The following is a 16,499-nucleotide window of genomic DNA, read 5'->3' on the forward strand; positions in this document are numbered from 1 at the left end:
GAACGAGCCCCTTTCATTTGCACTCGTTTAAACTCAGCAAGCGAGTGCATCCTTGGGTTTGAGCCTGGGTTTATTTGAAAGTTTGACATTATAGCCCCGACTGCACTTCAGCAATTCCACGTAGACTGTTTCTCACACCAATGCGGAACAGAGAGTTGGTTTTTAGAAAAACGGATGGGTGTACTGGATTGTCTTTGTCCTCAGGCTGTTGGGGAGTGTGTGTGTGGGTGGAGGGGGGGGTGTCGAAAAGTTCACGTTCTCTCGACAGCGGTCACAAGTTGATTTGGGCGGCGAGGTCGCCATGAACAATGGGACACCTCGCTAAACTTCTCATCTCAACTTTCTCTTCTGCAAAAAAACTAAAAAGCTAAAGTCACCACAGAAAGTGTTGTGTCCAATCTTACCCAAGAAGATTATGACAAACAAAGCCGCGAAAATCAAGACAGTAGCCATCATGCCTCTTTTTCCTGTAAAGGTGAGTGCTGGTGGGTGATGATTCTTCAACACAACGGGGTCGAGTCAGAGAAGCACCCACTAGCAGGCAGGTATGTTTTTTTTTTATTTTATCGGGGCTGGGTTGATGGTAAGCATTTAAAGGTCTTATTCTAGAGAAGAAGCCCGCACATGCCTGCCTTTCACACTTTTCCCCTAACAAATTTTGACCACAGCAGTACTGTCCTGTCAACATCACAGAAAAATCAATTTGGAGCCGACCTCGCTCTCGGACCCCCTCCCAAAGCGCCGTTCTCAGACTCGGCCATTAGGGGGCGAGCCACCACGTTGTTCACCCAGCACGACAGAGCACCACACAAACCGCCAGATTCCGGGCAGGTTTCCTCCGTTCGTTAGGGGTGAACCGTTAGCGCTATCTGTGCATCCTTACGGTGAGAATGAACCCCACCCACCCCCCAGTGCTGAAAAGCCTGTTTGTAAAACAAGGCGGAGTGTAGATCGGTTAGTTTCCTGCCAACTGTAGGCTGAGACCCAGGCCACCTGTTTTCGGGACGGTCACGAGCCGCATCCCTGAATTTAGGAAGGCGCAAGTCACTTACCAGCCCACGGAGGGGGTGATCTGTCCCACCCCGCCTGGAGGGAGGGGGTAGAAGCTGGAGAGGTCCTGGGACTGGTGCCTGTGAACGCCTGTAGGGGAGGGATCGGAGAGGTTAAAAGAGGACCCCTGGATTGGCAAGGGCGTCATTACCTGGCTGGGAACCTACCATTATGAAAGAGGCAATCCTGAGGCCAATTACTCATGAGAGAGGTCAGGTATTCACAGGCCAAGAAAGGTACCCACAGCTGTGTGTGTGTGTGTGCGTGCGTGCGCACGCGTCTGTGTGTGTATGTATGACAATAACGCGATCCAAGTTCAATTTGTTATCACTGACTGCTGAACGTCCATTTCTCATCTGCAAAACTTGACTCTTAAAACACATATTGCCACTCTTGACCAGTCCCCTTAGTGCAAAATCAAACTATTCTCATTTAAAAGCCTATTCACAAAAGAGCCATGATATTCACAGTCCATGACTCCATACTAGATTCATACATTAAGGACGTTCCCCACTGACGCAACAAAGCTTAGCAAAACCAAACAAAACACTCTGTGAGCAGCTGGGATGTTTTAATTAAGTGCATAAACTGAACGACGAGTGCTAAAAACTGCACACGATTAAAGGTTGAACAATGTTCAAACAAATTCAGAATAGCTGGTTCCTGAATGAACCAGTAGAAATTTCCATGTGCTAACATTAAGCAGAACTGAAATGAAAATAAACGAACGTGGCGGTTTATGAATTTTGGAGCATTATTAGACCCGAAACAAAGCACAACTGTTAAGAAAATACAGTTTCTCAGCAGTGAGCCAGGACTTAATTCAGGGTGACCTGAATGTTCTCCACCAATCATCGGTGACCTGAATGTTCTCCACCAATCAACCTTACATTTTCTCTCACCCACTGGCTGGTGCTTGATCGAGCAAATTCAGCAGACTGCCAGGTTTTAAAAAAAACATTTAGAGCAAACAAGACATTTTCTGATGAAACCATAGCCCACCTACAAATAAAAGGACTCCCTAGAAAAAAAGAAGCCTTTTTTTCAGTGTTTTTAAAAGGAAGTCATTTGTCAGCAGTGAGCACCCAGCACTTAACAGCAAGCCCAGGTAAGGTATATTTTGGTGAAAGAATGTGGTGGATCACTGTAATTTACCGTAGCTGGAGGCTTGTTTTTGGACCCTTCCATCTACAGGGCTGTTTAACTGGAATGCGACTGAGTCACCTTGTTTCGACCCCCCCTCCTCTTCCCCAAAAAACACCACCACTGCACACCCACACCCTCCCCTCACCCCCTCCCTAAAAGCTTCTTCCATCATACTGGAAGAAGCATTTCCCTTCGTTCCACAGTTCTGGACCTGGCACCGCAATTGTCTTCTAAGAAAGAACTACTGTAAACACATCCTTCTCACTCTTTGGTCAAACAGTAAAAATATTTATTTTAGGTTTTTAAAAATTAATTCATTTTTAAAAGCTAACAAGATTGGATTATGTCAGGGAGTTAAGTTGAATCTATCAAACTGACTTAAAATAAAAATCAACAGCTGTAAAACAATCCCAATAACATTCATACACTTGCAGAGAAAAAGGAATTTTTCAAGTACGTACTAAGTTTGTATATTTATTAAAAATATAAATACGTCTTAATTATACATACATTTATGTAAAAATTCTAATCATATGAATGCCTAGTTCACAGAAGAATAAAATATTTGCCTTGATTAAAGAAGCTTGTTTTCCCCTTTAAACAATGAAAATGTGTTTAAAAACAACTGATGAGTGTTCTGAGATTTTAAACAGATTCTTGTGAACAAGAACAGTCCTCAACCTGCCCTGCATTGCTGTGCATCACCTAGCAAGCAGTTTGACAAAGATAACAAAACAAATTTAACGATTGGATGCTTTATGCTATTTTAAGCTTAACTGAGCACTTGCGAAAACGCAGTTCTAAATATAAATTGATTTACTGAAATAGCGAGGCAGCTTTCAGTATGAGAACGTGCGAGCTCCTCGTCAGGCGCGGAGGGCTGGAAAGGGAAATTAACAGCCTCTGATATCTGCCTCGTTTTCTCTTTTCGTCAGACGTGTAGAAAGTGAAAAGGGGAGAGGCTCTGTATGACTGGACAGCAGCGCTACTGTACCGACAGCTGCTGCTGGGTCTGACGGTAAAGTCATAAGAGCCGCCCGTGTACAGTAGCGTCCCCGCTTGCTCTCTTCTGGTTCTGTTTCATGCATCGCTCTGTACTTCACCCTCGAGAACGGGCCCTGTCTGCTGAACACACCCTCCGCAGAGATGACTACACCGGCTGATCCCCCCGCCTACCATTTCGGGTAGATTATTTGAGGGGAAGAGGGAGGTCATATGAACAAGCACGTGTGCATGTGCATATGGACACATGCACACGTATGCATGCACACATGCACACACCTGCATGCACACACTTACACACACACCCACCCACCCACACACACATTTTACACACACACTGACACCCACCCACGCACGCACACACACACCGACTCCCACCCACCCGCCCACGCACGCACACACAACGACACCCACCCACACACACATACACACACCCGCACGCACACACACTTACACATCCACCCACCCACACACACATTTTACACACACACTTTCACACCAACCCATGCACGCACGCACACACCGACGCCCACCCACCCACCCACGCACGCACGCACACACTGACACCCACTCACACACACACACACACACATACTCTTAAACATCCACCCACACACACACACCCACACAATCTTAAACATCCACCCACACACACACACACATACACACACACTCTTAAACATCCACACACACACACACACACACACACAGTCCTTTGTGAATGTGGCAGACCGGGCCGGGCAGCGCTGCGTGACCGAAGTGTGTCATTATGCTTGAGTCAGGCACGGTTGCGTCACATGTGAACACGGTCATACCGGCAGAGTCTAGACTAGGAGTGTCTGAGCAGGGGGAATTCCAGCTGTGGATCTCTCCTCCAGCAGCCACGGAGGTGAGCCAGAGAGAGAGGGGCCTGTGTTTCTCCCTTCGCCGGTGACTCACGCACGGGTCACATGACAACAACGGCAGAGGAAGAGAACACCGCGTGCGTGCGCCACGCGGGGACTGGCTACCGGCCGCTAGCACACTGGCGGCGCTCAGACGCAGTCCTGCACTGTTAGTGAAGGAGTGCGCCATCCATTGTTGTCACTCTTTTAAACTCTGAACTTCATTTTCACGTCCATCCAAAATTATTTCACGTTGCTCAGCAAAGACCAAATTCAGTAAATTAAACAATACATTTTGCAGAACTGTTGCTCTTCTGTAAGATTTTACAAAAAAAATCCTTCGGATGTTAACTAGGTGCAGCGTAAAATAAACTACCCCCCTAAACGATTAAGCGCGCTTCCAGGCCCAACTCCCTTTGGGGTAGTGTGTGTGTATGTGCGTGTGCACACGTGTGTGAATGTGTGTGTGTGTGTGTATGCGTGGATGTGAGTCTGAGAGAGACCGCACTAAGCGGAACCTCATGCGTTGCAGAGATGGCCTTGTGCGATTGTCACTCTAATTGCTTCCAGTTCGCTGTGGGGGCTGGCTTGCAGGGCAGCCCCTCCTGGGGTTTGTGGGAATGAGGAGGACTCCCGAGGAGGACCCACTCCCGAGGAGGGGCCCACCGCGGCCTGCACGCCATCAGGAGATGTAAACAGCGACACCCACGTGGGGCCGCGTGGGAAGCAGCATACGGGAAAAACCCCAGGAACACAGCCTCAGCCTCTGTCTCCCCCCCCCAGGAACACACCCCCCTATCAGCCTCTGTCCCCCCCTCCCCCCCAGGAACACACCCCTCCTCAGCCTCTGTCCCCCCCCCAGGAACACACCCCCCCATCAGCCTCTGCCCCCCCCCCCCTCAGGCTCTGCCTTCCCCCCCCCAATAACGACAGTATATCAGTGAAACACTGACATCAAACCTCAATAATGACAAGAAACATGTAATAGATCCTAATGAATGGACTGCTCTTGGCCTAGTGTTCCAAAGAGCCTAGCCAATGAAGAGGGGGGATTGGGGTCTGTGGAAGGTGTGACGGTTATGGATGTGTGAGTGAGCTCATTCGCTGGGTCAGGAGTGAGGTCTGTAAGTGAGCTCATTCGCTGGGTCAGGAGTGAGGTCTGTGAGAGCTCATTTGCTGGGTCAGGAGTGGGGTCTGTGAGTGAGCTCATTCGCTGGGTCAGGAGTGAGGTCTGTGAGAGCTCATTTGCTGGGTCAGGAGTGGGGTCTGTGAGTGAGGTCATTCGCTGGGTCAGGAGTGAGGTCTGTGAGTGAGCTCGTTCGCTGGGTCAGGAGTGGGGTCTGTGAGTGAGGTCATTCGCTGGGTCAGGAGTGGGGTCTGTGAGTGAGGTCATTCGCTGGGTCAGGAGTGAGGTCTGTGAGTGAGCTCATTTGCTGGGTCAGGAGTGAGGTCTGTGAGTGAGCTCATTTGCTGGGTCAGGAGTGAGGTCTGTGCGTGAGCTCATTCGCTGGGTCAAGAGTGGGGTCTGTGAGTGGGCCCGTTTGCTGGGTCAGGTAGGTGTGTGGCTTACCTGGTTTCTGGCTCATGTCTGTGGGTAGATGTGGAGAGCTGGTGTTGAAGTGGTCGTTGCTGTAGGGCAAGAGGGACGTCAGCGGGTGCATTCCGTGGGGCTGCTGGACGACCGACACTTTGTTGGACTGCGAGAGAGAGAGAGGGAGAGACGGGGGGGGTCAGCCGGTCCCGGCCGGGCAGAAGCAGGCGGGCTCACACTCTACCCACCGCAGAATTGGGGAGAACGCATTTGATCGATAAGCCTTTGATGATCAAGGGAGTCTTCGAGAGAGCCTGTTCGCTTTCATGTCTCTGTTTACAAATGGGTTTCAGTAACGTACGTGGAATACAGTTATTTCCCATAGTAACAGCGCCCTGTTTGATATGTGACATGTCCGGGTGGTCATTGTTTAGGGCGGTTCTGGACGTAGTTCCGACCGCACACACTTTCACCGACATTCTTGTCGTGCACTCTGATTGGTGTTTGGCAGCTGCGCTGATTTTTCCTTTTTTGAACTAACGCGTAACGTTTCCAACTTTTAACAAGCACAAACACAACCGTCCAGAACATTTCTGCCACCTTCAAGCAAGATCAGGGACTCCATAATGCATCCTGTTGCTAAGGGAAACAATGAATTCTTTTAGGTAGTCGCTGGACCTTGACAAAAACTAAAGCCGAAGCCCCCCCCCAATGCAGACAGGCCACCTCCCCGCAACCCAAACACTAGTTTGGTGTGGGGTGCAGACAGGATTAGAGCAGAGCGATGGCACTTCTTCTACATACAATCACATAAAGCAGAGCCTCAAGAAGCAGAACATTTCACCACAATGGAAAGAACGAAAAAAAAACAAAAAAAAAAAACTAAAAGAAAGAGACCCTCCGGGACGATAACTTCTGCTTCAAGCGGTGAGGTTTATTTGCCATTTCCTTCCAAAATTACAGCCGCACAATTCTATATAATGTTCGTTGACGTCTTTCCCTTCCTAAAAGCAATCAACAGCCCTTGAAGTGGTTCAGCAAGTGTATGTTTCTTTACAGACTTCCATACGCTGAAAGAGGACACTTGCTTAAGGTATAATTATCAGCCTCCCTTTAATTACCCCACCCCCCCACCCCCCCCCCACTCCAAAGTTTGGGTAATTATGTTTGTGTAATTTTGCAAGACACACACAGGCAGCAGGTGTGTGTAGGTCTTGCACTTTCTTCCAACTTGGGCAGAATTTTTAATAGGTATGGGGGGGGGGGATCAAAGAAAAATTCCAATTAGATATTAGAGCTTTTAAGGTACGGAAAACACTCGCTCTCCTCGGTGCCTTAAATCTAATTCGATTTAAAAGGAAATGTATTAGCATATTGTTATTCGCTTTTATCCCCGTGTCTGTTTGAACAAGAATGTAGCGTCAGATAAAAGAGTTAACGGTTATTTGAAAGAGCAGGGGAAATTAACGGCGGCCCTACCGCACTGGCCAATGGAGTAGACCTTGACCACTTACCCCCGTGGTTAATTTAGTATGCAGATGAATCACTTTACTTCTAATGTATTCTTTGGTTTTCAAATTGCAAGTAGAGTTTCTGTAGCGGAAATTAGGCGTCCTCTTTAGAACGTACGAGAGCTTTGAGTATATGGTCTTTAATCTCCCATTTCATCACGGTCATATCGGGCATATTTAGTTGATTATCTCATTCCGTCATAAATTAAAGCAGCAGAATAATGATCTTGATAGCGACATAAAAGCCAGCAATGGAAGGGACAAGCCTTCAAAACCTGCTTTTAGTTTTGATGGTAAAGATGCTTTTTTACTCAAAAGACAAAAAAAAAATCCTTTCAGATTCACTTTGGGGGGGAAAACACACACACAAACACTCACACATATGCAAACCCACACACACACATACACACACTCACGCACACATGCCCACACACACACAAACACACGCAAACAAACAAACAAACACACACACACAAACACACTAAGAAAAGAAGAAACTGTTTTGCACTGTTTACTTAATCCAAAACACCTTCCCAACATAAACGTCCACAAGCGAACAACGTATGGTCCCGTCCTGCAACCCTGTCCCAGAGAATGGTAGATCAAAGGTCATTCCCCCAAAATGGCATCCTGCATTTCCCCGATAGTGGGGTACAGACTCATTTGTAGACCGATGAGTAGGTGGGCGGGAGGTGGGGAGAGGAAGCTGGGTCGTCACTGTCACTAATCATGTACTGTAAGACCAGTGGAGTCAGAACATCCCCCCCCTCATGGCTGCCTGGCCCTCTCTGGTGTGGTTTTGGCATCTGTCAATCTGTGGGATAGGCTGCATGAGTCACAGAACTTTCAATGCTGCCCACACTCCTCCGTGAGGTAGACAACAGGAGGGGGGGGCAAACCAAAAATTTAAGCTTACCAATTCCTGGCTGCTTAAGGTGGGGGGGGTGGGGTGGGGGGTGTGTCACAATCACTTTCAAAATTACCTGATTGCTTTCACGTTTCCTTTGATCAGGCACTTTTTGGTTGTAAGAAGAAAAAAAAATGGGGTGAAAGCCATTTTCAGCGTGCTCTGAATGACTGTGTTGAAGATTACCGTAACTGAGAATAAGGCCTGCTTCCTGCTTGAGTGAAACCGAAAAGTGCCAAATTTCCACTGCCTGTTCGGACGGCGATGTCAGTTCCCCCTGTCCTGAACACACGTGGCGAACCCCCCCAGCCCCCCTCTGCCCCCCAACCCGCCGTCCCGAAACGACAGACCCACTCAGCGCCCTCGTCCCCCGCCCGGCGACGCCCCTGTCACAACACCGCAACAGACCGAAACGGGGAGCGCAATCTGGAAATGATTCCGCTTCTCCAAGGCTACGAAAATGAGCTGCGCTTAGTTGGAGGTTAGGGGAACATCAAAGTGCAAGCAGACATAACAATGCAGGCATGTTTATAAAAAAAAAATAAAAAAGGAGAAAAAAAATGCTTTGAACCCCCCATCTCAGCCTTACCCCACACCAACAGCACAAAAAGTGGGTGTGGCCACAGAGTGTGGGCGGAGCCATCAGCCGGCAGACAGAGGGGGGCGGAGCCCCAGGCTCCCACTCTTATCCTGTCTTAATCACAGCGAGACAGGCCGGCGTGTCACTCATCCGCAGACAGCGGTGATGGACAGCCCGCTCCTAAGCCCTGCCAGAGGTCAGAACCCTGGAGTCACTGAGATTGGACTGTGAATCACGCTAGCCATGGTGACGGCCCGAAACCCTGCCCCGCCCCCCCCCCCCCCCCCGAATGGGAAATGCATTTGCGGTGGTGGCTGTGCCGAAGCCAGCTGGACGTGTTTACAAGCTCTTCGACGTGCATTAACTTTACTTTCACAATTAACATTCAAGTATTAATTGTTTCTCTAATTCTATTTCTTAATAAAGATTATTCAAAATGTTTTATTTTATTTCTCGTCTTCACCTGAAGTTCCCCCTTGGGGGAATTCCATTCTAAAACATTACGGCGAAAGCACAGTTTGAAATAACTTGTTGAATGTCATCTTTAGAGCGCCCAAAATTAATATACGGCCATGCCACAAATGAATAGCCTGAACCAGGGCACTTCCCCACCAAGACAATCACAGATATACACACCCACAAACGGTGCTTAAATTGTGATGAATGGTCTTGTTTATACTCTCCAGAAAATATAAGTTGAAAATATTGACAAATAATTTTGAGAAGCGTGTCTGCCACAACTGTCATAAATACCACAGAAGAAAACACTTCCCATTCTTTGTGGCCATCAGAACAATGCAGTAATGAAACAAAAACAAAACCAAAAAAAAAAAACTGGCTCCATGGATTAAACAACATAATCATCAACATAAACTCACACAATGGAGAAAAAAAAACATTATACATCATAAAAGAGAAAACTGAAAGGCACCTAACTGTTCATAGAGGCGTAATGATCTTTTAAATGCACCTAATCTTTCACGGACACGTTGGCATCTTCTGCTTGAAAAAGGTCATGCCTCTAGTCGCTCATATTGACCTCCTTTATGAACCTGCCTTTCAGATCACCACAGGGAATGCCTGACACTTGAGTTTGCCTCGTGCAAGAACAAAATGTGCACCCTGTTCTTCCCCTTGCTGAAAACGAAGGGGAAAAAAAACACCATAAAAATTTCTGAAAGATCCCCTCAAATTTAAATCGTCCCTTGACTCGGAGATAAATTTCCAGTCGACGCCAAGTAAACATTTAAAATGGCATTAGGCTAATCATATTGAAACTCTTGCTCTATGGCTTTAGGTTTCCGTTCACAGATTATTTCAGAAACCTACATTTTGGCCAAAATGAAAAATACCTCACCTTGTTAAAAGAGCATAGGCACCACATTTCTGAGTTTCGTTATTCATAATGAACTGATGCAAATCAACTCTTGGTTTCTCGTATCAAAAGCCACAAAAAAAAAACAAAAGGGAAAAAAAAAAAAAACTACAGTAGAAAAATCAGTCTATGAAGGATATTCAAGTAGATTCTCCACCTAAGACAATCGGGTGTCCAGTTAATTTTCGTATTGAGACAAGGTAAAATGGGGCACAACTGGATGGATCGTACAGCTAGGGGTGGGGCGAGGACTACGTTTCTGGGGCTGGATTTTTCCAACCCGCGAAGGCAGCGAAGCAGCAGGCTGTGGGGCGCTAAAGAGGCCAGGAGACCGGAGAGCGTTATCTGTAATGAAGTAAAATAATTGCGGTTTTGGGGAAGGGTCTTTTGATGACGGTGGAGGAGCGCCGGCCGTCCGTCCGTCCGTCCGCGTGACGGGCCGCTTATCTGGAGCACCTTTCCCGCCACTTCCAGAACGCCGGGGGCCGGCGGCGAGGGTAATTATGGCCCCCCGCCAGCGACGGGACGGCAGATGAAAGGCGAAGGAGGAGGGAGGGAGGGAGGCGCGGCAGGTCGGAGGTGCCAGGAGATGGGGGGGTGGGGTGAGGGGCGAGGGTGTCTCAGGGCGGGAAGGGGTGCGGTGAACCCAAAGCGTCGTCTCTCCCAGCCACTCGGAAGACTCTTTATTAAATGGCAGCAACATCAAAGGACTTGGAGAGAGAGAGAGACATGGTTCTGAAGGCGAAGTGCAGCTTTACCACACACACACACACACACGTACACACAAACACACCAACACACATAGGCACACACATGTACATGCACACAGGCATACACACACACAAACAGGCACGCACACACGTGCACACATACAGGCAGGCACACACACACACACACACACATACGCATACATACATGAACACTCACACAGGCGCGCACATGCATGCACACACACATATACACGCACAAAAACCCCTGTGAACAACGTTTCCCTAGGACAGATCTGATGAATAACAGTAGAGTAGTACTCACTTCCCTGTGGAAGCAGTGAATATTTGAACTCAGCTATGCAGGTCACATTCAGCTGACCAATAGCAGCTCATCTTTTGCATTCAGCTGACCAATGGCAGCTCACCTCTCGTGGTCTCCAGTCACACCTCCCACATCTTCACTAACCCTGGTGTATGAATAACTAGGCATCATCTATCGTAGAAATGCATGAAGCACAGGACTGAGGCCAGTACTGAATATATCATGGCTGCAGAATGGTATATCATAGATCCATTACTCAGTATATCATAGATCCATTACTCAGTATATCATGGATCCATTACTCAGTATATCATGACTCCAGTACTGAGTATACCATGGCTTCATTACTAAGTATATCATGGCTTCATCACTAAGTATATCATGGCTCCAGTACTAAGTATATCATGGCTTCATTACTGAGTATATCATGGATCCAGCACTCAGTATATCATGGATCCAGTACTTGATGAGGTAAATTTCATCCGTAGTCCTAGGGAAAGTTATGACGTGAATGAACTAATGTCATCAATACATACATGCCTGTACCTTTTCACATCAAAGTACCTACAAAACTAACCAAGCAAGACATGTTCAAGAACAACAAGTCTATTGGCAGGGCATATGTTATCACTGCCAATATATAATGAATGTTTTGAATGTTACGCCATTCACTGACCTTTCCCTGTAAATGTCTTTCAGACCATCTCCATCTTCGTAGGATGAAGGGCCTTGTTTTGACATTTACAAGAACCTGTCATTGACCTTTGCTGCAAAGAGGTTCATTCCAACAAGTAATTCAAAAAAAAGAACCTTATTTTAATGAAAACTGATTTGGACCAATGCATGTTGGTGGGCCACCACATGCCTAGCGATTAAAACAGGGATTCTTAACATCTGACCTCCTTATTTATCCTTAGTAACGTGTGACCAAAATGGACCGCCACAAAGATAGCTCCTGTGACTAGTTCCTTTTCAACTCCTTCGGAACGAGAACCAAAACCAGATCCAGACTTGGGTACAACTAGAGCTACTCGCTGGAACCAAAACCAGATCTAGCTCCAGACAGAACTAGAGCAACTGGCTACTAACCATGAAAACCATTTAAAAAAAAAACTTGGTTCGGTTTTGTGCTTTTTCTGAGTTCTTTTTTTTTTTACTCAGTAAACTAACCCTTTAACATTTAAGATCACAAATATGTGATTAGGATGTTTTTAACTGAATATTCTACTGGTGACTGTAAGCAATGGAGCTCTAGAACACTGACTTAGAATTTTGAAAAAAACATTGGTGATTACACAATCTAACTATACAGGAAGCAGAAAAACGACGGGTCACCGTTACTAGATCTCTAGTAAACAGTAAGTATTATTACTAGACACCGCTCGTGTATTCTAACAACCTTTATTTACTTACTGGATGCTTATTCAGTCTCCGAAAGCACACTATGTACAGAAGAACCTTTTATACGAGCCGAGCGGAGGTGTGTTGAAGAAATGGCTGTTCTTGTATTGTGAGGAGTATGACGAATGTGTCTCATTTGTCCTGAGGTTAACCTGCTAAAATATAGGCTCAACATTTTCTGGAACAGGGAAACAGACGTTTGATATCATCATTGTTTACTACAGACGTCAGAAAAAGGCCGCCCTCTGTCTAGTCCCCACTGTGAATGTTTAGTCCGTCTCTGTTCACCAATTTTTTCCAGAAACTTCCGCAGGTCTTAGTCACCTCAAGACAAGGGGAGACAGTATTTCACTGAGGGTTGGGGCAGGGAGGTGGAGCAGGGCATGCAGTGGGCCATCTACAGCAGGGAATGTCAATTCAAAATGCAATTTTATGATTTTTATGATTCTAGCAATTCATGAGCACGTAGTTGAGCTGACTAATGAGAAAATGGTCAGAGAAACAACAACAAAAAAAGGAATACTCAATAAAGATCAGCCAAGGGAAGATATTTCACCAAAACCAGCTATTCATTCCCAATTTTTACCAGTAGGCTGTCGGACTACTTAAAAAAATTAATCGACTGATTGGCTGTCACCTGGCAGAAGACCATGACGATCCTGCCTAAGATTATGGTGGCGATTCGCTGACGTCAGCTTCTCATAGGGACATGAGCTGCTCTCATTGGCCGAACAGGAAGACAGTTCTGCCTGGATCCGGTTTCAGTGGTGAAAGACAAGACTGCGTATTCCACTGCGTATAACTCAAACACACTTCAGCCAGAACATCAACCCCATCAAGCCACACTTAACCCCGAATATCACCACAGCTATTCTGACCTGTCCTCAGTTAGCAATGGGAGTATAAAATGGCATTTAACCCTTTAAGGTGTGAGATCACAAATATATGATTAGAATGTCCTTAACTGAACATTCTAATGCTGATGTCACAATCACTACTGGAATTTTGAAAAAACATTCCAAAAAAAAGTGAAAGGGTGAAATATTCTTACCCAAGCAGACTTCCCTTGATTTCCACAATCAGACATTTCAACTGTGAACATTCTTTTCATAAATTACATTTCAATTCTCTCAGAGAGACGAGACATAAATATGTTGAGTGCATGACACTTCCCTTCATTATTTTATATCAGGCAAGCATTGATCCAAGTCCATAGAACGTGCTATTATTGCTAAACATAGTCTGGGGCGCGTTTTTTAAAATGCAGTGCACACACGCTTGCACTCGCAGAAATCGCTGCTTTTTTTGTCACCTGCTTAAAGCTCAAGGGGAACGATGCATTTAAATTAAAATTAATCTTCTTCAAGCAGCAAAGAAACCTGAGAAAAGTGGCTGATTGGCGAGACACCTGAGAAGAGCTTCAGTTTTCTGCTTAATTTGAGATGTTTTGAGAATCCTGAAGCTCTTCAACAGCGGCTGTAAGGTTTCCAGGCCCTCTGTGTTTTTTCATTTTTCTGCCGTTCACTCGTCTGATGGTAATGATGCTGTAAATGTGTGCCCCCCATCCTCCATCCTCCACCCCCCCCCCCCCCCCCCCCCCCGCTATGCTGCAGTAGGTGTATGTGATAGTGACCTCACAGCAGGCTAGACACCTGTCAACCACAGCCACACCTTTACCTAGTCAGGTATTCCGGTATCAGGTGCCCCCCCGCTCCCGAGGAAAAATGAGGAAACCGATGGTCCGCACTCCCCCCTAAAAAGCTACGAATGCTGTGGAGTAGACACGGAAAATGCCGTCTGGGCTTCGAGAATCCACCCGATTTTATTACGGCCCTGTAACGGTTAAATCAGTCAGAACATGCTGTCAACAGCGCTGTTATAAAGTCATAAAAACAACACTGTTGACAGCAATTTCCATTAATGTAAACACAAACACACACAAACGTGTGTGTGGGCGCGCGCGTGTGTGTGTGTATGTAATATAAATATTTATTGAGGAGAGAATAGGCCTGTGTGATGAAAGTGAAGTATGAACATCACGCAGTCTTCACGCATGCATGTGCACGCAGAGGGAAAACCACGCTACTTTCATGTAATAATTTATTCCCTTTGATTAATTCGCTTCACCCCTCTGGCTGGGGCGATCGCAGCAGAGATGCCCCCTACAGCTGGGTTCTGCCCACCTGCTGTGCCCCCCGCCCACTCCCCTCTCCCCTCTCCTCTTGGGCCCCCGCCAAACAGGGGCCGGCCGCGCTGTTCCCATGGTAACTGCCGCCGCGCGGGGTCGCCGGGGTGTGGGGCCTGCTCTGGAATCCGCACCAAGAGGGGAAACGTATCTATGGCAACGCCCAACACGTTTGTGCAGCGCCGCAAACCGTTCTGTGGCGGGACACCGCCAAACGCACGCGAGCGGTTGGTACATCCGAGCCCCCCCACCCCACCCCCACCCCCACCCCCTGGCCTGACGAGTACACAGTGAACGACAAAGTCTTTCAAACAAGAAAAAACAATAAAGCTACCAGCCATAAAATGAAGTCAAATGAGGCCTACCCTAAGCTCACTTAAATCCCTCAAAGTAGCACAGCGGACATTTTCTAGCCAGCGGATTGGCCGCTGGGTCACGTTTGTAACAGAAATCGCAGTGGAAATCATCCGAGCCATCTGCAGTACTTTTAAGACGCAACCAAATGAAACTACACAAAAACAGTAAATTATTTAATAGGATCCAACACTAAAATGAGAAAAGTTTGAAATAACTCAGATGGAACAAATTCAAAGCCAGCAGTTGGCGTTGGGTGTGTATTAACTGCAGCAGGCGACTTACTCGCGCAGTTAAGAAGCATGCAGAAGTGAACAGCTCTGCCCTGTACTCGCTAACACACGGATGCAGGCAGGGTTTGGGGTTAGGAGTTTAGGCTCATTGTGAGGGGAGACGCCTTTGTGGAGCTGCAGGAATGTCATGAGAGAGGGAGGGGTCTGCCATAAGGGGGAATCATTCGCTGTCGAATAAGCGTGACATCACAAACGAGTATCCCAGAAACAGACCTCACGGAAGGCTTTAAAAGCCACCAGCCATTCCAATTTACCCCCCCAAACCCCCACCCCCACCCCCACACCACCACCCCGCCCGGCTCAAATATCACAGCACCAAAAGCTAAGATGTGGGGAACCGATATCATTGGAATCAAATGGAGAGAGAAGCCGCCTCGAGGAGGTTTGCGCTGTGGGTTTCTCCGTTCGAGGAGAATATTTTGAAATGCCGGGTGTGTTTGTGAACCGTACGCCAGCGAAGCCGAGCGCTCCATGCTGTTCTCATTCGCTCAGTCACTCGTTCCTCTAAAGGAAAGCAGCTGAAGCTCTGAAGTGAGCGATGCGTTCGCGGAGCGGTTCTGACGCGCCATTCGCCGCCATGTTCGGGATTTTTTAATTTCTTGGCCGCAGCTCTCGCCTGCGCTGGGGTCCCTTTAATATCTATGCTTACCGCCTTCGCAAACACTTACTGCAACACACGTTCAAAAATATCTCAACCGCGGCAGAAGGAAGCTCAAGCGTTAGATGGGGTCTTGCAAAACTTAGCCACCTCCCAAACCCAACTTCACCAGTGACAATCCGTTTATGGCGGCTCTGATAGGCATATTGTGTTTCCATGGCAGCACACGGTAGTACGGAAGATTTTAGTGAGGACACACAAGCTGACCACTAACACGAGTGATTGATCACTCCCCTCGAAGGACAGACGGAACGTCCAAAACCACATCAAGCTGTAGCAGAGACATATGCAACACTGCTCATACTGGCACTTAAAAAAAATGATAATAATAAACCCAGTGAAAAATCTGCTTATTTCTGTGGAAGGAGGGGCACGGGAAATGACATCACAGCTGAAAGGATCACTTCCTGGACATGATCCTGGCGGTGACAGCCAGTGGCCAATGGGAACCTGTGAGCTCCAGCATTAACCGCTCCTTTTTTACCTAAAATAGCCCCCCCAAAGCAGACCAGGGCCCGCCACAACCCCAGATTACGGTAGGTGTGAGGAACCCTGTTGCTCGCGCCAACCTCTGAAAAACAGCAGCCCCG

The 16,499-nt window shown here is 47.3% G+C and overlaps 1 protein-coding gene across 16 annotated transcripts in view; it reads right to left on the minus strand.

The window, feature by feature from the left end:
- The window catches only part of tcf7 (transcription factor 7), a 52,798-nt gene that overhangs the window by 12,601 nt on the left and 23,698 nt on the right, over positions 1-16,499 (minus strand). For all 16 annotated transcript variants that reach the window (XM_035434529.1, XM_035434531.1, XM_035434527.1 and 13 more), the window contains 2 exons: positions 5,653-5,779; positions 1,053-1,140 (listed from right to left, as the gene is read on the minus strand). In XM_035434529.1, coding sequence (XP_035290420.1) covers positions 1,053-1,140; positions 5,653-5,779 — 215 coding nt within the window. The remainder of the gene's footprint in view (positions 1-1,052; positions 1,141-5,652; positions 5,780-16,499) is intronic.

The sequence above is a fragment of the Anguilla anguilla genome, chromosome 9, assembly GCF_013347855.1.
Source record: "Anguilla anguilla isolate fAngAng1 chromosome 9, fAngAng1.pri, whole genome shotgun sequence".
In the NCBI taxonomy this organism is placed as follows: Eukaryota; Metazoa; Chordata; class Actinopteri; order Anguilliformes; family Anguillidae; genus Anguilla; species Anguilla anguilla.